Consider the following 20,131-nt stretch of genomic DNA (forward strand, 5'->3'; position numbering starts at 1 on the left):
CAGTTGTTTAGTCAGTTGTTGTAGATTTACTGTTGTGTGAAAAAGAAATTACACCCGCATTCATTTTCACAATTTTAAATATCAGGATATATTAAAAATACATCTGGACATCTTAGCAGCCTCTATCCATCAATCTTTAAAGGGTTATTAGTTATTTCCAAATAATTTGAAACTCATCATATTACAGTGAGAAAGTTTATTCCAAGGTGAAAAAAATATTCAAGACAGCTGCAAAGCTTCTCATGACTGGAAGTCCCAGAAAATCCCCCAACAGTCAGACTAAGACAGAGGGTATACTTTCTTTCCACAATAACTTGTTGCCAACTTGTTCTTTGTCGCTATATTTAGCGAGTTTTAAGACCCCCTTAGTGACCTTTTTTTTCTCGTGGCCACAAATAAGTATTTCGTGGGCACGTTATACTATTTCGACGGCACGAAGTAGTATTTTGTGGCCACAATTTATTTATTTTTTGGACCATGTCATCAGAGGGGCTATAAAAGTGATCTTGTTTGAACAATAATCGCTATTTGTGGACAATACAAATAACGTGTACAGAGAATATAGAGCATTTGTTGAGTGAGACAACAAAACGTAAACTCGTAGTTTGAATGTCTGAAACAATAAAAGCTCCACGTGTCAAAAGTTCATCTCCGCAACGTAACAACACAGAGAGACTGTATCCGACGTGGAGGGTCATTCTAATCACGTGAACTCCTTTTAGCCGGAAGCTTAGTGTCAGGGCTGAACCACGTGATCAAAATCTAGGACAACTCATATAAGGTGTAGTCAGATCCTTGAATAACATTTAACGTTTTCTGACACAAAATTAGTACAGAAAAGCGGGTTGTACGGGTGGGCAGTTTTAAAGCCTACATTGCTCCGGTTGCTTGCGCAGAGTGTTGTCTATATCTCGGCTGTGGCACTGTAGCGGGTGTTAGTCCGCAGCAGCTGACGCTCTTGTCCGCACCTTAATCAACGTTTTGTTCTTGACACCAGACCAGGAAGTCAGATCGTGACGCCTACAAGCTAGCTGTTACCTTAAGCGATGACAGCAGAAAGGAATTCGAAAACAAGATACATGGTTGTAGTTTGATAGTAAACGACGCCGTTTAAGAGCCGGAAAGCTAAGCTGAAAGATTCAAACTCTCGCATTTGACCTGGTTTACATTCAAGTCTGCTATCTAGCCTGTTATTTAGCCACCTGGAAGGATTGACGCTCCCTAGTATTAGCAGCTAGTTACCGCTAGCGAGTCAGTGATGGCGGTGGCGCACAGAGTCTGCTTTGTGGCTGGATTTTTATTCATATTACTTCTGCCTGGGTGCGAAGCAAGAATACACAAGCTTACATTGACGGTAAGGCGACAAATTATGACAGCGCTAGCTCGGGAGCTAATGGTGTGTTGTTTTCCTCTGCTCCCGTCGAGCGTCTTACTACTCAATTCGTATGTTGTAATTAATTCTAATGGCAGAGGACGGTCCAAACATAATGTCGCGTTGGGTTTTGTTATGGGCGCACGAGAAAAGCTACCAAAGCTTCTTAAATCTGAGTCTTAGGAGACATGTTTACTGACTGAACCACAACAGCTGAGCTCTACTTGTTTGTTCTTACAACCAGAATGAAATTCGCCACACCATCGACCTCAACGACTTTGGCTTCTACGCTAACGGAACTCTGGATGTCCACCTGCATTCACTGCGAGTCCCGGAGACTCAAGTGGACTTCAGCAAGTACCCAGTAAGTCCGGTGTGTGTGTTTGGTTATATGCGGTGGTTCATTTACCTTTCTTTTCAACAGGTGGCATTGTGTTCTTCAAAACGATAGAATTGAATTACAAAAAGAAAGAAACTAATAATAATAATAATAATAATAATAATAATAATAATAATAATAATAAAGCAGGAACAAATTCAAGCTAGAGGTAATGTTGTACCAGGCAGTACCGTTAGATGTACGGTTTTATATATTAATATGAAATGGCACATCTATTACAGATGTGCCATTCCATTTCTATTCATCATTTGTTTGCATAAAACCTTTAAATCTGAGGCTACATTTGAATACAACTATGTCAAAATGTTCTCCAGCCTCTCCATAAATGTAAATCCACATCTGTAATTCCGGACAGGTGCATCAACAGTTGTTTGACTTTGAATATGAAAAAAATAATAAAAACAACTAGCAGTCCTGTAAAGACCCATGAAACTTATCATATACGGTCAAACTAAAACAAAAGTTGAATGAAAAGAACATTTTCTTCATCTTTGTTACTAAGAATTTCACTCAAAATATGCCTTTTGGACAGAGACTCAAAATTAATGCGTGATTGGAAATGAAGGCTCTGAGTTTGCATTACTTTATCTGTGGAATTTTTCAGTTTTTGTTAATAATTGTACAGCCTCTTGGGTTTTAATAAACAGGTTCACTGTAGCAGATCTATAATCAAACCCACAGTCGCTGTCCATTTTGTGTAAATGGACAGCAAATTATAATCATCAACAGATTTAATTAATTAATTTTTTTTTTTAACACTGAGGCTTTGAAGGGAAAAAATGTAACTATATGTTTGTTAACTGCTTGTTAAAGAATTAATATCTTGACTCGATTAGGCTGCAGACAGAGTTAATGAAGTATTTTTGGCCCAGCTAACATATTTGTGTTGTTATTTTGTGGATTCTCTATGTAATGTGGCAATATTTTCTTCTATTTTTGTATATTTTATACAGTGTGTAAAGTGTTTTTTAGGTTTACCTAAAAGATTAATTCTGTTCATCTGGATGTAGCGTTTTCACTGAGAAAACTGTTTCGTCACTCATCCAAGTGACTTCTTCAGTGTCAGCTGACTCCAGGTTTCCCAACTTTATAAACAGTACATTTGCACAATGACTGAAACTAGCACCACTCATGAAGGCCAAAGATCAGTGGTTATGAGAATTTGCATATTCATTATCAGGAGACTGACCTCACAGCCCAGAACATCTTTTTAGCAAAGATTTCTATTTATCTTGGTACAGAAGCAAAAATTACGGAGCCCCCCAGGGGACATGGGAGAAAAAAAAATTACGGAGGAAAAAAAAAAAAATTAGGGAGGAAAAAAAAAATTGAGACGGACTTTTGCGAGATCTCGCAAAAGTATTGCGAGATCTCGCAAAAGTATTGCGAGCGCTCGCAAAAGTATTGCGAGCGCTTGCAAAAGTTTTAGCCGCATTCTTCGGAGGCTGCCAGCTCGAAGCCAACCGGGAGGTCGAGGCACGATGTGCCGGGAAAGCGGTGTTCCTCCCGGCTGTAGTAGGTCTCGACCTCCCGTTAGCTTCGAGCTAGTGGGTGTCAGATCTCCAAAAACGTCGGAGCACTTTTGCAAATATGTGATGTCTTGTAAACCGAGCAGGTATCTGACGTTTACACAACTACATTCACGCCTCAAAATATCTTAAAAGTGTATTTTGTGACCCAGAAAGAGTAATATTACAACTAAGTAGCTGCCGCCATTGTTGGAGTTTTGCGAGATCTCGCAATACTTTTGCGAGATCTCGCAATACTTTTGCGAGCGCTCGCAATACTTTTGCGAGATCTCGCAATACTTTTGCGAGCGCTCGCAATACTTTTGCGAGCGCTCGCAATACTTTTGCGAGCGCTCGCAAATACTTTGCGAGCGCTCGCAATACTTTTGCGAGCGCTCGCAATACTTTTGCGAGCGCTCGCAATACTTTTGCGAGCGCTCGCAATACTTTTGCGATCTCGCAATACTTTTGCGAGCGCTCGCAAAAGTCCGTCTTAATTTTTTTTTTCCTCCCTAATTTTTTTTTTTTCCTCCCTAATTTTTTTTTCTCCCATGTCCCCTGGGGGGCTCCGTAAAAAATAATGAATAGAAACAAAATAAACAGACAACAAAATTGGTCTCAGAACCAGTTATCAGGCTAATAGTTCATTTAAAACAAAAGGATTCAATCTGACCTTTTTTCAAATTTTATTTATTTATTTTGCAAGTGGAACATTATCAGGAAAATCTGCAGATTTTACCTAATAGTATGAACAAGGTGTTTGCTTTTATTTGTTTGTTTTTTTAAGTTCTTTCTTCCCCAATAATTCATCAGACTGAAGGACTAATGAGCTAAAACATAAATGAAATCCATCCAGTTATTCACATTTCATTAGAACGGCCACTTCTCCTACAGTACTAATCAGGATTTAATCAAACCATCACGCAACGATCATCTAATGGGTCTTCACCTGAATTACTCAGCTGCAAGGTCTCAACAAAATGTGCTGTTTTGTGGGGAACAGCCTGTTAATTGTGACTATTCATGGGTCAGATGAGCTACTACGTCACTGACATTTTTTGTTGTTTTTGTTTTTGTTGTTTTGTTTGTTTTGGGTTGTTTTTTTTTTTTTAAATATAGGGAAAAAACATCCAATGAAAGTATGCATGAACATTGCCTTTAATAAGCCTCTCTTCCTAGACAGTTGTTGTTAAACATTCGAGTGCACTGTAAGCAGTGTGACCGCTGAAGTAATGTAGTGGAGTGCTCGAAACAACAGTGAGTCGGGCTAACCTGACACAAAAGTCATGAAGCAGCAGCAGTGAGCTCATCAACCTTTGGTCTTGTGTTTGCGATGGTGTCAAGTGTCATGTTTTAAGAGCTGATTTGACAGTAAAAACTTGCAGATTGAGTTAGTGTGATAAAATATGTGTTATAAAATAAATAGAGATTTGAATCAGCTGCTTTTAACCCTACTGATTAACGTAATCCCACTTTCTTAAGGTTGGGTTCAGCCTGTCCAGATCGCGTGTTAATGGAGTCTTGTCCTACACAGTAAGTACATCATCATAAATATTTCTGTCAGCATTGTACATCATTATTTTCAGACCTTTCAAAATCAGTTGTGCAATCATGTAGGACAAGGACGGCCTTTTGTTGAAATGCACTTATGAAACTTTTGTTATTATGAATACAGGTGTTGAGTGAGTGTTTGTGTGACGTTTCCCCCCTCTAGGCAGAGGATTTGAAGACATGTCTGCTCGCTCCAAATGAGAAAACTAATGAGAGTAACGATCCTCTCATTAGTTTTCTCATTAATATCAAGAACCAAAGGTGTGGATGTTTCAGCACTAATATTCAGAAATGTTTGTTACAGTGCCGTCGGCAGCTCAGTGTGTGGAGGCTAACTGTATAATTTGTGTTTGTGTAGCGTCAGTGTGAATGCTGTGGGTAAACAAGACAACATACTGATTGCGAAGGAAAAGGTTGAAGCAGATAAAGGTTAGTGTTGGCCACACAAATACCAAAATTTGGATTTTGCTTCCTTCAGTGGCATCATTTAAACAAAGTACACTTTGAATTTCTATCCCACCCCAAAAACAATTCTATTTAAAGTGTTCTATTAAAGGCTTGTCTTTATTTATTTATTTTGATAAAGAGAAGAGTAACTCAGATGTATTCATCAAGGTTCTTCTGTTTTTGTGATAAAGGAGCAGGTCTTAAGAAGTGTTTGTTTATGGTATTTACATAATATGTCAAATGTAAGATAATTTCATAGTCTCTGATATATTTTACACAGTGTAAGGATTTTCATCAAATGCACTTGTAGCTCTTTCCCACTAGTACTTACTCTGCTCGACTCGACTCTGTTTTGGTCATTTGCCATCACAGTCGAGTGTCAACCAATGTGCGTGGGATCTTCATAACAACATGGCTGAAAGTGCTGTTACGTCATTTATATGTGGAACAAACGGCACAACAATGGCGGGCGTCGAAGCGATTTGTATAGCTGCTGTTCAGCGTGTGGCTTTTTGTCACAGTCTGGGACCACAGTGTTGATTTTTGTGAACAAGACGCTCTCACGACTCAAACACTGACATCACTGACTAACCAATCGGTGTTATGCAGTCTGTTAACATCATTTTTGAATCACCTCTGATTTGTGTGGAACTCCGGCTGAGTAGGCACTAAAAAAAGTACCTGGTACTACAAGCCTAAGCCGAGTCAAGTAGGTACTAGTGGAAAGAGGCTTTGCTATTATACTGTCCTTTGTTTTCATTCGACTTTGCCTTTGTTTTTGTTTTCTTGATATGAAAGCATCCACCTGTGTATAGAATGCTCGGAATAAACTAAATTTCTATCTTTGTGCCTGGCATCTGCACTTGTGCTCTGTAGATCAGGAGAAAGTCAAACGTGATTCAGAACAACAATCAAAAAATCAGGATAAGTCAGCGGAGCACCAAGAAAAAGCGGTCAAACGGAGCGATGACAAGAAACCAGAGCAGGCTGTGCAGAACCCAAAAGCTGAAGCTGTTAACGTGACAGGGACATTCAATGTAGGTTTTTCTTGTTTTTTGTTATTTTGGTCTATTTTTAGTTTGATTTTAATCCCAAAATTAATTTCTACGCTGTATTTCATTTTAGCTAAGCAGTCGCCACCATGTGACTTTAGATTTGGAAAAAAACGGCAGCATCTACAGCTTCAGTGTAAGAAAATCCTCCTTATCCAGTATGCTCAGGCATGTTTAAGGGCAGGATTGTCTCTGACAGGAAGTGTTTTCTCTTTCTCTCAACAGTTCCGCATACGGTTTGGCTCAGAGGCGGAGGGCCTGTACAGCTTGAAGTTCCACTACTGTCGAAACAGCGAGCCGGGATTTAACGAGCCCTACTCGTTTGCAGTGAGTTGAGTATTTTTGAGTTTATAAAATGCACACTCACGTGCGTGTGTCTGCTTACCATGTTGCGTGCATCACAGGTTGAAGTGACGGAGAAGAATCCCCATGGCTACCTCTCTGCAGCGGAAATCCCTCTGCCTCGCCTTTATCTTTATATGGCTGGAGTTTTCTTCATTGCTGCTCTGGTCTGGGTGTACAATCTCATGAAGCACAGGTACACGGGCACAATGAAGTAATAGTGAACCACACTGTTTTGCAGGATTGGAAATTTAAAAAAAAAAAAAAAAATCACTTGCATTAATCTGGGAAGCTCTTGCTACAAAGTGTATGATGGAAGAATACGGTTAGGGCCACTGGCTCATATGACCCCATACTAAAGTGAACACAGTTTGTAGTGTTTATTGTTATAATCACTCTAACATGAAGCATGACAATATTTGCTAATTGACACTAATTAGATCATTAAGCATAGGATCCTGTTCACACCTCAGCGGAAGACTGTGGCACAGTCACTGTTTTACAGTGGGTGTTGAGTAACTTCAAGTACTTCACACTCACTACAAGGAACTTTTAGTTTATAAAGTTTAAAAAAAAAAAGACTTTGGCTTCTTTGACACATCATACTTGACAACGCAGCCCAAATACATTTTTAAGAAGATATCTGAAGTATTTGCTCCAATCATGACAGTGAAAGAGCACTAGCTACCACTGGCCTTCCTCTAGATCCCACTAGTGCCCCGCAGGACTCTACAGATATGCCCATAGATGCTGCAGCCTTCCCACTAAAGGAACATAAAGCAGGTTTACAGTGAGTGATTTACTAAAACGTGTTGTCCTTTAGCCAACTTGGCAGCTATAGCTCTGACACAGTGTTCTGCTGTGGCTTACTGTTGCTCTGGAAGTGCTCATAGCCCAGAAAATACGGAAGAAAGAAGGAAAATTGAGTTACAGAATAAAAATATGCGATCCCATGAACTGCTGGATTTATTAAAGATGGCTGAAACGCTTTCTGTGCTGACATGGCTCGAGCTTAGCTAACAGGTTTGCATTCCCAAAAAAAAAAGACAGACTAACAAAACTGAGCTGCAGAGGTCACACCCCAAAGCATTTGCCCAACATTTTCAATTGCTTGACTAAAATTTACATCATAACTAATTATTTGGATGAACCTTAAGCAGTAGGAATAAAAGCATTTCCTGCAGTGTTTAAACATCTCTCTTCTGTGCTTGTTTGCAGTTACAGTGTGTTCAAGATCCACTGGCTGATGGCAGCGCTAGCCTTCACAAAGTCCATGTCACTGGTTTTCCACAGTGTAAGTGCATCACCACCACAGCACAGTCTGAGTTTGAATCCTCTCATAAAAAGAGACTCACTGAATTCTGCCTCTGTCCCCGTCTCTCTCAGATCAACTATTACTTCATCAACACTGAGGGGCATCCTATTGAGGGCTGGGCCATCATGTATTATATAACACACCTGTAAGCAGAACTTCAGCAGAATCGGCGTCTTAGCCTAGGTTGTATTTGATTTGTATTACACACAAAAAATGTTTGTATCCTTCCCAGGCTAAAGGGGGCGCTCCTGTTCATCACACTGGCGCTGATTGGTACCGGCTGGGCTTTCGTGAAATACATCCTGTCCGACAAGGAGAAGAAGATCTTCATGATCGTCATTCCTCTGCAGGTGAGCAGCAAATCAAATGGTGTTTGAGTGATTTTTATGTGTATTTGCTTTGATGGCTCACCGGTCGTGCTGCAGGTCCTGGCGAACGTCGCATACATCATCATCGAGTCTACAGAGGAGGGCTCCAGCGAGTACTACGTGTGGAAGGAGATCCTCTTTCTGGTGGACCTTATCTGCTGTGGAGCCATCCTTTTCCCTGTTGTGTGGTCAGTGTGATATCTGTTATTGAATTACATTTTAGTCCCAAATTAGTTTTGGGGGCTAGTGTTTAAAGTTACTAAGATTTCTGGGATAAGAGGATCAGTATGGGAAAGTGGAGCATGTTTGATAGAGTAGAACGCCCAGAATAATTCAACTTCATGAAAAAAATGAGAGGGGACCAAAAGCATTGCCGTCCAGCCCTGCCTACTTGATGAAACAGTCATGAAAATTTTCAGTTTGAAGTTATGAAACAAGAGATAAGTAGTTTCTTGTAATTCAAAATGAACTTTGTGTTACGTGGTGTATGCATGCAAGTTTGCCCCAAATAGCAGATTCATTGTATAACACGTCTCTGTCTTTAAAGGTCAATCCGTCACTTACAAGAGGCTTCTAGCACCGATGGCAAAGGTGAGTCCTGCTGCAACTACAGGGCTTTAATAGGTGGAGAGGTTTTGTTCTGTGTTTAACTTGGTGCATGTTTCTTTCAGCTGCCATGAATTTGGAGAAGCTCAAGCTCTTCCGCCATTATTATGTGATGGTAAGAAGGCCAGTATTTTGCTGTTGTTCTGTGACCCTCCATTCATCTGAACAATCGGACCAGTAATAGATTTACCAGTTACACTGAAAACTTGCCTCTGACAATGTTTTTTAGCAAAGCAAAATTAATCCTGAGGAAAAGGAAGATTTTAGTGTGATTGATATATATATATATTTTTTTTTTTTTTTGTTTAACCGTGCAAATTTAAAGAGTTCTTACTGAAATGTTTTCTGTCATTTTAGATCGTGTGTTACATCTACTTTACAAGGATCATAGCCATTCTGCTCAAATTCACTATGCCTTTCCAGTGGCAGTGGTGCTATGAGGTAAGACGATGACGGTGCAGCTACAGCAGTTGTTTGTAAAAAGTCGAGGACGGTCTGTGCTCTCTGAATCAACAATGACTGGCAATACTTGCCTGATGTGAGCTGGTATAAATCTGCCAGCACATTACTTATTTAAAGCCCTTTATTAAAGAGCACTGTATTCCCCTCTGAGGCCTGATGGGATATTAGTGTTGCTTGAAGAATGTGAAACAGCGCATATGTTAAAAAGGCTCTGTGCTACTTATTTGTTTGCAAAGAGATTTTCCGGATGTTGTGGACAGTGTTAAGACACTTTCTCCTGTCTGTTATTAAACGCACGGTTTCTTCTTCAGTTTCTGGTGGAGGTGTCGACTCTCATCTTCTTTGTGTTGACGGGCTACAAGTTTCGCCCAGCATCCAATAACCCCTATCTCCAGCTTCCCCAGGACGAGGACGACGTCGAGAATGATGAAGTGTAAGCGTGACACGTCTGTATGAGCCCACACCTGGCATTTAAATAACTTATCCTGTTACTGAGTTCTTACTCTACCTGATTAATTTATACTTGGAGAAGTTATAGAAAGTAGCATGTCTTCAAAGTATGGTTGAAGTAGCCAAATCTCAGTATGAGTCTTTTATTGAGATTTGGTTTTTTGTCCTCATTAACACAAAGTGAAAACACTATGATATAGCATAGCATGTGTGTGGTGTGATCATAAATGAATATTGAAGGAAATAGGTAAAAGAAAACATTACTTTATGAGTGATAGTAGTTGATTTGTTGAGCTGAAACTATTCTAGTGGTGCTGACTGTCTATTTAGTCCCATCACATAAGGAGGAGGCTTGTGTGGGTAATGTGTGGCTAAGCGTTTGTTTTTCTGTGATTTCCATAAGATTTAATAATTCCGACTGAACTAAGATGAAGGTTGAGAAAGTGTTTGCCATTAAAAGTGCTGCTGCTCTTCTGTTTGTGTCCAGAGTGACTGAGTCAGGTGCACTCGAGGGCATTTCCAAAGTCAAGAAGACGTCCAACGGACGCGATCGCCAGAAAGAGTCCACCTTGTGAGCAGGAAGCTGCATCTTTGGGAGCGGCCAACTAAACATCCCGAGGCCAGCTGACAGAAAGGGGTACACACACACACACGGACCAAGGCTCCCCCACTTCCAGTGACAGCTCTCCTATTGAAACTCTTTCTGTGGTTGCAGTGGTTGTGCCCACTGTCTGGCTATGCAAAAGAAAAGAAAAAAGAAACGGACTAACTTATTGGACGCTCTCTGTTTCCCTTAAATGCTCCACCTAAAAACTGAGAGGTTTCGGGGAGATATAACCACATGGACGGGTGGAGATATGGAAAGGAGCTCTGATGTTCTGTATGTTTCATTTCTCTCTCCCCCTCCAAAGATAATTTTTTAGACACTTGCTTTTGAGTGTGTTTATAGCAGCTATTTAAAACGGTACTTCTGCGAGCCTCTTAGCTGTAACTATTCCTGTGCAGAGTTTGTTTTGTGTGTGAGTGAAAGTGAGACGACACAGGACCCCCGCCTCCCCACCCCAGTGACAATAGCCCATACTCAGGTGAAAGGCTAATCAGTATATTTCAAATTTAAGCATCCGTCTCGTGTTTGATTCCCATTGTTCACGGGTCAGAAAAATCCCACTTTATCACCACACAGTACCGTATGTTGTTTTTTTTTTTTTTTCCTCTTACATGTATGATTTGTATATTGAAATATATGGTTAACAAGAAGTTGTATATTTCAATATAGATTGACTTATTACATATTGAAATGTTATATTTCAGTATTATTGTTGATGTTGGAGACTTAAGCGTTCCTCCCAGCCCGTCACTCGGACTGCTGCTGTAATTTAGTGCTTTAGTGGTTTGAGGACAACTCCAGTACACCTCTGTGAATACAGCCAATATGGTGACATGTGAAGATTTAGGCAGATGAACAGTTTTTTTTTTTTTCTCTAAAATAAGCAGAGAAGTTTGCCCTCTGCGTTTTCAATGACGGCCTTGTTCTTTACAACCCCTCCCCCCATCTCTCGTTTGGCATTGCTGTGCCAACTGGGCAGAGAAGTGACCTAACTGATCATTTTTGAATTTGCCTGCTTTTGGTTTTACCTTTTTGCTCTTGATGTGAAGCTTATTTTATGAATTATTGGTTTGATATTAGGTTTTGAAAAGATCAGCAATGTGTGTGCAGCCAAACCGGGTGGATGGCCATTTGTAAATAAGACTGCTGACACAAAAGGAGGCACATAACACTTTGCTGAGCAGTGCAGAGAGGCTTTGTGGAGGGCTTTAGACAGTTCGGGTTCAATCAGATTTTTTTTTTTTCCTCTTTTTGGATAGACAAACAGGTGTGGCGATGAGGAAAGACTACTGACATTTTACACCAATCACTTGGTGCAGGGATGACCCCAGTACCTTGGAGGGAAGGATTTAGCAGTGGGTGAAGTTCACTTTAGTTTCAGTGAAAACATTTTTTTAATTGTTACAGAGAGCTGTTTGGTGTCTGTATCAGCTGTCACAATAAAGTTCTGCAAAGTTCTCCGATTACACTGTTATGTATATGTCATTTTTGTGGTTTTAAACTGCATAGCTTGCACTAAAATAATCAAGATGGGAAAAGAATTGTGCTCCAGGCATGAAGAAAAGTGGGGAACCTGCAGAAGGAGTCACATTTGCCCCGAGCTTTGGCTCCTCCTGTGCCTGGTAAAGGGGCACAGACTTGACGGAGCTCCTTCAGAGGCCCACACATTCAGCTGCTGTCTGCACACACACAGTAGTACTCTGCATGAGTCAGCTGATTGTGATGCTTACAACATGTTGAGGGTCTGACCTGCTGTTTCTTCATTTACATGATATGTAAAGTAACTACTGAGCAGGTTTTGCATGACAGCCGCCAAACCTTTCCTGCCCATCTGTTTATTTAAATTACATCTGCCTCAACTTTAAAGGTGATTTATGGTACTCTCGTGCTTCACATCATGTAGTTCTTTAAATACAGTGACTTCATGTTCAAGAAAAAAGTTTGAGATTATCTGAGCTTTGTGACGTTTTGTATTATCCTGCTGGAAACAGCAATCAGAAGATGCATACCATCTGGTCAGAAAGGTATTGACCTGGTCAGCAACAGTACTCAGGTAGGCTGTGGTGTTTAACTGATGCTCAGTTGCCACCAAGGGGTCCAAAGAGTTCAATGCTTTGTTGGACTTTCAGCAGGTCATCTTGACGATGCTTTCATGCCTAAATGCACCTAAATGCTTGAAAATGTAAGGGAACACTTTGAAAACACATTAGATCTCAATGAAGGCGAAAAATCAATGCAAGTTAGGAATACCTTCTTTTTCTTAACTTAGTAACATTTTTGCCCTTAAGAGCAAAATTAGATAGAACTAAACACTTGTTAAACACCAGACCCTGCTCTCTGACTTCCTCCTGAGGTTCATTCGAAGAGTTCCTGCAGTGGGAAATTACCTAAGTTAAGCAGATTTCTTGGGCAAAGTTGCAAAAATGAACCCATCCATGTAAAACAAACTAGTTAATAATGTAAATGTAAACTAGTACGCTATTTTATAAATGAAGCAACCCAAGGAATTATATCACCTTCAGCTTAGTATGCACACACAATTACATTTTTTTTTTTTTTTTTTTTTTTTTTTTTTCTTAGCAGCAACATTTTGTGCAGCAAGAATGGCAGTCATTTAATGTGGAGCACACTGGGAGCAGTGGGCCGGACCAGTCAAACACACTTTCTGTCAGTGTAAAGATGTCCTGTTTATTTATTTATTTTTTTGTTACTGTTGGCCTAATGTTTAAAAATATATAGTGTAAATTGAAAAAAACAAACACTATAAGCACTGTTTCCTGTCATTGTCAATGGGGGATGTGTCCATCTGTAGGCAAAGCTGTAAAGCTAATGTGAATAAAGTTAAAAGTACAAAATCTAGCATGCCAGTGTGTATATATTTTCCAAAAGCCGAGTGGGCCGGATTGGAGTCTTTGCCGGAAGATTCTGGGCCCCGGGCCTTAAGTTTGTCACCCTTGCTGTAGAGCAGTATACATGTGGGATCTCCATCCTCACTTTAACCCTTGCTTGCACAGCAGGCAGTGATTCATTACTAATGGAAAATTTCGAAGCGGAAAAAAAAACCAGAAACGGGAGGGGCGGGGTTTCCTCTGTCCGGTATTGGATACAGTTGGCAGTCTCGAGGCTGCTCCGCCCCTCCGTTCTGCTCACTGCAGGCAGACGCCGGTGCTCACTGCAGTCACTCCGCAGTGCATCCAGCAGCAGACTGCAGTCTCCTCACACCGCGCCTCCCTGCGCTCCCCTGGCAGGTGGACACTTATAGAAGCACGCGGGGTCGCGACCATGTAAGTATCATCTCGAGTATCTTCTAGTTTAAGAAACCGTTCGGTGATGGTGATGTTTGTGATAGTAGTTGACTGTTATTTTGCAGGAGTTTTTGCGGCGTTGCGCACAGGTGAAGTTGATTTGTTTGCGTCATCGTTTATCGGCTGCAGGAAAATGCATTTTCAAGCTGCTCTAAAGATCAGTGTTAATAATAATAATAATAATAATAATAAAAAACAACAATGAAGATCACCGATGAGCTCATTTGGACACAGTCCGCCCCGTTACTACATCACCTGTATCTGTGAAACGCCCTTCCTCTTTAACGCCTTTTTTGTAAAGTTGGAATAAAATTAGGATCTGAACAGGTTGTGATCACAGCGGGATGCGATGAGCTGCCGATCCCGGTTCTTCCTTGACCTCGAAATGCCTTTGGATTGTTTTAGAAAAGACCCAGCCTGATGATGCAGCAGATTCCTTCGCTCTCTCCCTGTTTGCGTCGCACTGAGGCAGGAAAACGTGTCCTGTTTCACCTCCGCAGTGCAAACACGCCGGGATGCAGCACAGCAGGCAAACTCCGATTTCTGCAGTCTAGCACCTTTAAAAAAAAAAAAAAAAAAAAAAAAAAAAAAAAATCTGTCGTTATCATTGTCTTTCATTTTAGAACAGCAGTCCTTTGATTATTTAGAGAAACTGTAGAGTTATTCTACCCACACAACATCCTTTCACTACAAAATCATTAATGCTGTTTGTCTTTCTTCATCACTCTTTTAACTTGTACACAGACAGTTCTCTTAGTTGTTTCCCATCAAATGATTCTTTGATACTCATGAGACTTTTTCCTCTTTGTTATGTAAATCATTTGCAAACATCATTGCCTTGTGTGTCCTCCCACAGGGCTTTCATCTCAATCTTTGCTATCCTGGCCCTTGTGGTCTCAGCTGAAGGCAGTGTTGGGTAGGTGGAACGCTTCATGCAGATGGCATTACAAACCTATGATGGCACTGAAATGTTCCGGTTTCAGTTCCACGCTATGGTTTTCAAACATGGCTTTAAAGTGGAGGTTTGTGTCCTCTCAAGGAGGAAACTTTATTCTTTTATCAGTTATTTACAAGTTTCTGACCACTTATAAAATGTGTTCAATGTGCTGCCCATTGTGTTGGATTGTCAATGCAACCCTCTTCTCCCACTCTTCACACACTGATAGCAACACCGCAGGAGAAATGCCAGCACAGGCATCCAGTATCTGTAGTTTCAGGTGCTGCACATCTCGTATCTTCACACCATAGACAATTGCCTTCAGATGACCCCAAATATAAAAGTCTAAGGGGGTCCATCCAATGTGGGTTAGTGTCAGACCAATAGCGGTGGTTTTGTTTGTTAACTTCACCATTCACATAAAAGTTTGCCTCATCACTGAACAAAATCTTCTGCATGAACTGAGGGTCCTGCTCCAATTTTTGTTTTGCCCATTCTGCAAATTCTGTGCGCCGATCTGGGTCATCCTCGTTGAGATGCTGCAGTAGCTGGAGTTTGTAAGGGTGCCATTTGTGAGTAGCTAATATCCGCCGAAGGGATGTTCAACTAATGCCACTCTCCAGTGACATGCGGCGAGTGCTATGCTGTGGGCTCTTGCTGAATGACGCTAGGACAGCCACTGATGTTTCTTCATTAGTGACAGTTTTCTTGCGTCCACATTTTGGCAAATGCGACACTGAACCAGTTTCATGAAACTTAGCAAGCAGTTTGCTAACTGTAGCATGGGAGATGGGTGGTCTCGTAGGGTGTCTTGCATTGAAATCTGCTGCAATGACCCGGTTACTGCGTTCACCAGATATCAACACAATTTCGATCCGCTCCTCACGTGTTAACCTCTTCGACATGTCAATGGCTGTGAACAAAGAGAAACTTGTAAATAACTCATGAAAGAATAAAGTTACGTTGAAACCAAACACACCATTGTTTTTCTTGTGACATTACCAATAAGTTTGATGTGACACATGGCCCTCTTCCTATTGAAAAAACAAAAGTTGTATCCAAGGTGGCCGACTTCCAAATGGCAACCATGGTCACCACCCATCCTGAGGAGTTTGCCCCCTCACATATACTAATGTGCCACAAACAGGGCTTTAATATCACCAACCATTCCAATGTTATTATGGTGTATCCATATAAATGGCCCACCCTGTACATTGAATGTTTATGGAGCTTCATAGTAGGCACAAGGCAGCTGAATTCATCCCCAGTTTCTTTATGAACCTGACTTTTTCTGACCACGTAGCGCTGCTGGACAATTAATGTAATTTATCAGTCTTCTTGTTGCAGACCCAGTACCAACAGCAGCTACTGCACAGAGTCAAAGGAATGTCTGGAATATGAGCTGATCTGCAAAACGGATGAATATGAAGTGAGTGAAAGCTCTCGTCAGCCAGCAGTGCAACACGCGTTTCCGACTCGTCAAGCTCGTATTTCTCACATACCGTGTGCTTGTGCGCGTTCGTGTCCAGGTGCGGCACTACAGCCCCACTCGCTGGGTGTCAACAGATGCTGAAGCCTATTTCATGGGAGTGGGTGCGGCCATGGCTTTCAGGAGACTCTTCCAGTATATTACCGGAAGCAACGAAGGAGGTAAGAAGTCGATATACAGGAGGTCAAATTGAGCTTTGATGAAGTGCATCAGTGTTTGGAATGATGATGACGGTGGTCATTCAGGTGTCCAGATGGACATGACCGCTCCTGTCCTGGTCAAGATCCCAGAGAAGACCAAGATGTGGGAGCCTGCTATCTACACGCTCAACTTCCCACTGCCGTCAGCCTATCAGGACAACCCTCCAGCACCCACTAATGACAAGGTGAGCCCTCGAATTGCCCTTGCCTCTACTGAGGTCAAACGCTGTTCATCCTGCCGGTAACTGTGTAATTCAATCAGTGATTTTCAGCTTTCAGATCAATAGAGATCATTGACGAGTGCGCGGTACTTAGTGCGGCTGGCCCTGCTGCTGCTCTCGCTCAGCAGAATAGAAATGCATAGTGCTGAGTCAGCAAGGCGCCAGTGCTCTCTGTGTTTTCTGATTCTTAACAGACGAATCAGCCAATCACATGGCAGGAACTCATGCGTGTAAGCATGTAGAGATGGCATCCGAATTTAAGTGAGCCAGACTACTTCAAGCTGACAGGAAGGCAACAGTAACTTAAATAACCGCTTGTTACAATCAAGGTTTTCAGAAGAGCATCTCTGAATGTACGTCACACTGAATCTTGAAGCAGATGCGCTATAGCAACACAAGACCACACCTGAAGTGCCATTCCTGTCAGCTAACAAATGGACACTGATCTGATCTCTGATCTGATGAGTCTCCATTTCTGCTGTAACATTCAGATGTTTGTTGTAAAAAACACGAACACATGGATCCATCCCCCCCTGTGTCAGTGGTTTAGGGTGGTGGTTATGTGTGGGGGATACTTCTGTGCCGGACAGAATTGGGGCGCAGTATAAGCAAGGTGTACCTACTAAGGCTTCCAGGTAGTGTGTGTGTATAACGTTACAATGATCAACACACTTGTTTCAAGCAGTTTATTTTTAAACTATCGACTCTGTGTGCTGTCAGTGACAGCAGATGGTCGTCTTAGTTCCACAGCTCTTGAGGACACGGGAGGCTTTTTAAGGCCCAGTGTAACAATTATTTTGAACAGTGTATCATGCAAAATTTCTCTAGTTGATCCCACAAATAAAAAGATCAAATTGTATATAAGTGTAAGAGTTTCTATTATATATCTATATCTAAAGCTACTCTGCTGCCCTTCCACTTTGTTTTCCACATGTATTTCACTGGATTCTTCTCTGCATCCATCGCACAGCTGTATTTCACTGAGATGCCAGAGATGGACGTGTACGTGAGGAGTTACGGAGGCTGGATGCTGTCGGTCACCTCCAGGCTTCACGCCCACCTGCTGACCAAAGAGCTAACCAGAGTTCGAGCTTCGTACAACCACAGCTATCACTACGGAGTCGGCTACGACAGGTGCTACGCATGTCTCATTTCTAATTTTCTTTGAGGGAATCACTCATGACTGTGTCATCATGACTGTTCTTTTTGCTCTAGTCCATGTTGTGCACTCATTAAACAGTATTATCTGGACTTGTACTGCTGCACAAGGCATCGTCGCCTACTTCCAACTCTTATGTTCATGTCTTTTCTTCGTTTCTTGTGCGTAGCCCCTTGAAGCTGTTGAACAGGCACAACGAGGTGTGGTACGTGGCCGAGGGCGAGCCAGTTTGCTCAGATCCACACGAGCCGACACCTGCGCACACACCCCGTCCGACTCCCACCAACTCGCCCACAGACTTCCCCTTCGAGCCTCTCCCAGACAGCCTCTCTGATTCCCCCTCACTCACTCCCTCCGACCTGTCCTCAAACACCACGTCCAACTCCACCTCACAGATGCCCTCTGACACACCCACTCTGTCCCCATCAAACACTCCACCCAGTTCTCCATCTGATCTGCCTGCTCAAGCTGCATTCAGCAATCCCCAAACGTCCACCCAGATCCTGCTGGAACCGACATCCAACTCCTCCGATCCCACCTCTGTGAGCCCGTCGCTGGAGCCCCAGTCTGGCACCACTCTGTCGAACAGCGTGGCTACCAGCCCCGAGGAGACACCGGCCGACACTGAGCCTGTGGTCGAGCCAAACGATGCTCATTAGCAGCAGTCAGATGTGATTCAAGCAGCTTTTCCAGATATATTTCTATGTAATCTAAACAGAAAGCAAACAGTGGAGGTGCTTGAGTCTGCGTGTGACAGACGGACCTGCTGTTTCTCTCCTTTTCCTCCTTTTCTCACTATACCCCTACTTATGGCACCGAGTGTTTAACTGTGTGTTCTATCGCAGCTTTGCACCTGCAGCTTCTCGAATCACTGATCACGTGCACTTCCACTTTGTCATTCCGATCTTATCCCACCGCTCCAGCGTAGATTTAAGTGAAATCTATGTATTAGTTAGAAGGTTAGTAATCTGAGTTATTGTGCTGGTTGATAGATGAAATGCTGGAACGAATTAATAGGCCAGACTTAATTATCTCAATGCTCAGTTTCACACTGAAGTTCTTAATATTTACTGCCTGGGTGCAACTTTCTAAAAGTTCATGCGTTCAACTTCTTCATCACTTTCGTGATGTATGTGGCAACATATTCATTTTGCATTTTCATTGGGATCTTTCTTGCAATCTTAGACACTAACTAATAATACAAACAGCTCCCAGATTATGACTTTGTATTTCACTTTTCTTTCCAGTATGTTGGCCCAGAAGAACCCCCAAAACTGCAGCCATATGATTTGTCAGCTCCAAACTTAGATATGTGCAATTAAATATTTACCAAAAATACCTTTCCTTTGCAATACATTTAACCAGTATGTTATGGGAATTAATAGAGTAATCAAATTTCAACATTTATACCAGAACAGTATGATTGTTGAAAGTAAAACTGGACTCCTTGGCTCTGGCCTTTAGTTTTTCGATTAATGTTTCAAAACCTTTAAAATTACTTTCCCTGCTAAACTTGACCAAAAATAAAAAATGTTTTGTATGTTCTGTTACTTTAAAGTGGTCAGAAGTGTTTCTCACCACTAGGGGTTGCTGTAGAGCAGTGCTACGGCTCAAACTCTCTGAGCAATCTTGGTTCTGACAAGGTGGAACTACTGAAGTGGCCAGTTAGTGTATTTCTGGTAGTCTCTATACATGTCCATATAGTACATGGTACTGTAAGCAAGGGTGATACAACAAGAGTGGTAATGGCTAATAATAATAATATGCCACATCTTTATCAGTAAAGAAGAAAGTCACTATCATTATGTTAACGTAAGCAGCTATTTAGCTTTGTGTGTGTTTTAGGGAGTAGGAGATCAGTGTTTCAGCCATCAAGGATGTAAACGTCTTGGTAAGAAATACTGAAAGTTAAAACTGTGTTTATCTGTAAAGGAAATTGTTATATTTAATGTAATTTAGCACTGTGTAGAAATTAAGAAGTTCAGTCTGCCCTCATGTAAAATCTTGATTAGTCATATTTTCTCTAGAAAATCACTCCACAACCACGTTTGCTGTAGCCATGTCTGTGTGGGTTCTCGCCGTTTAGCTTTTAGCCCAGCAGTGGCACTGCTTTGCAAACCGTCTGCTTATGTGTGACCTACAGTTTCAACCAACTGCAGTAAGACTGCTCCAAAGATCTCAAAGAATCCCAGTTGATCAAGCCAACGCAATAAAATTGACATGTTAATGAATTACATCCTCTATTGATGCATCTCCGAGCTACATGCTGTATATATACACAATATATATACATTCTGTTTCTGATGAAGATGCAATAAAATAAACATGAACTCATGTTGG

General features: G+C 41.5%; 2 protein-coding genes across 3 annotated transcripts; both read left to right on the top strand.

Annotated features, from left to right (window-relative positions):
• The first annotated feature begins 765 nt into the window (after window positions 1-765).
• On the top strand, window positions 766-11,946 carry LOC120746738 (protein GPR108-like). Of its 2 annotated transcripts, none has more exons than XM_040052224.1 (18): window positions 766-1,354; window positions 1,617-1,736; window positions 4,763-4,813; window positions 4,995-5,092; window positions 5,190-5,260; window positions 6,155-6,315; window positions 6,404-6,466; window positions 6,556-6,657; window positions 6,735-6,868; window positions 7,891-7,966; window positions 8,059-8,132; window positions 8,220-8,339; window positions 8,397-8,543; window positions 8,903-8,946; window positions 9,027-9,076; window positions 9,319-9,402; window positions 9,735-9,856; window positions 10,361-11,946. In XM_040052224.1, exons 1-18 carry the CDS (start codon window positions 1,259-1,261, stop codon window positions 10,446-10,448), a joined length of 1,701 nt encoding a protein of 566 aa, XP_039908158.1. In that variant the 5' UTR covers window positions 766-1,258; the 3' UTR covers window positions 10,449-11,946. The 2 variants fall into 2 exon arrangements, with proteins under 2 accessions (XP_039908158.1, XP_039908239.1); XM_040052305.1 differs by having other exon boundaries at window positions 769-1,354; window positions 8,220-8,337; window positions 8,413-8,543.
• Window positions 6,146-20,126, top strand: soul5l (heme-binding protein soul5, like). Its single transcript, XM_040053002.1, has 9 exons — window positions 6,146-6,150; window positions 7,993-7,997; window positions 13,659-13,764; window positions 14,642-14,701; window positions 16,070-16,151; window positions 16,252-16,372; window positions 16,457-16,596; window positions 17,603-17,766; window positions 17,961-20,126. Coding segments are annotated over exons 3-9 (1,059 nt in total). The 5' UTR covers window positions 6,146-6,150; window positions 7,993-7,997; window positions 13,659-13,762; the 3' UTR covers window positions 18,451-20,126.
• Window positions 20,127-20,131: the final 5 nt, after the last annotated feature.

The sequence above is a fragment of the Simochromis diagramma genome, unplaced genomic scaffold (assembly GCF_900408965.1).
Source record: "Simochromis diagramma unplaced genomic scaffold, fSimDia1.1 OVJJ01000798.1, whole genome shotgun sequence".
Taxonomy (NCBI): domain Eukaryota; kingdom Metazoa; phylum Chordata; class Actinopteri; order Cichliformes; family Cichlidae; genus Simochromis; species Simochromis diagramma.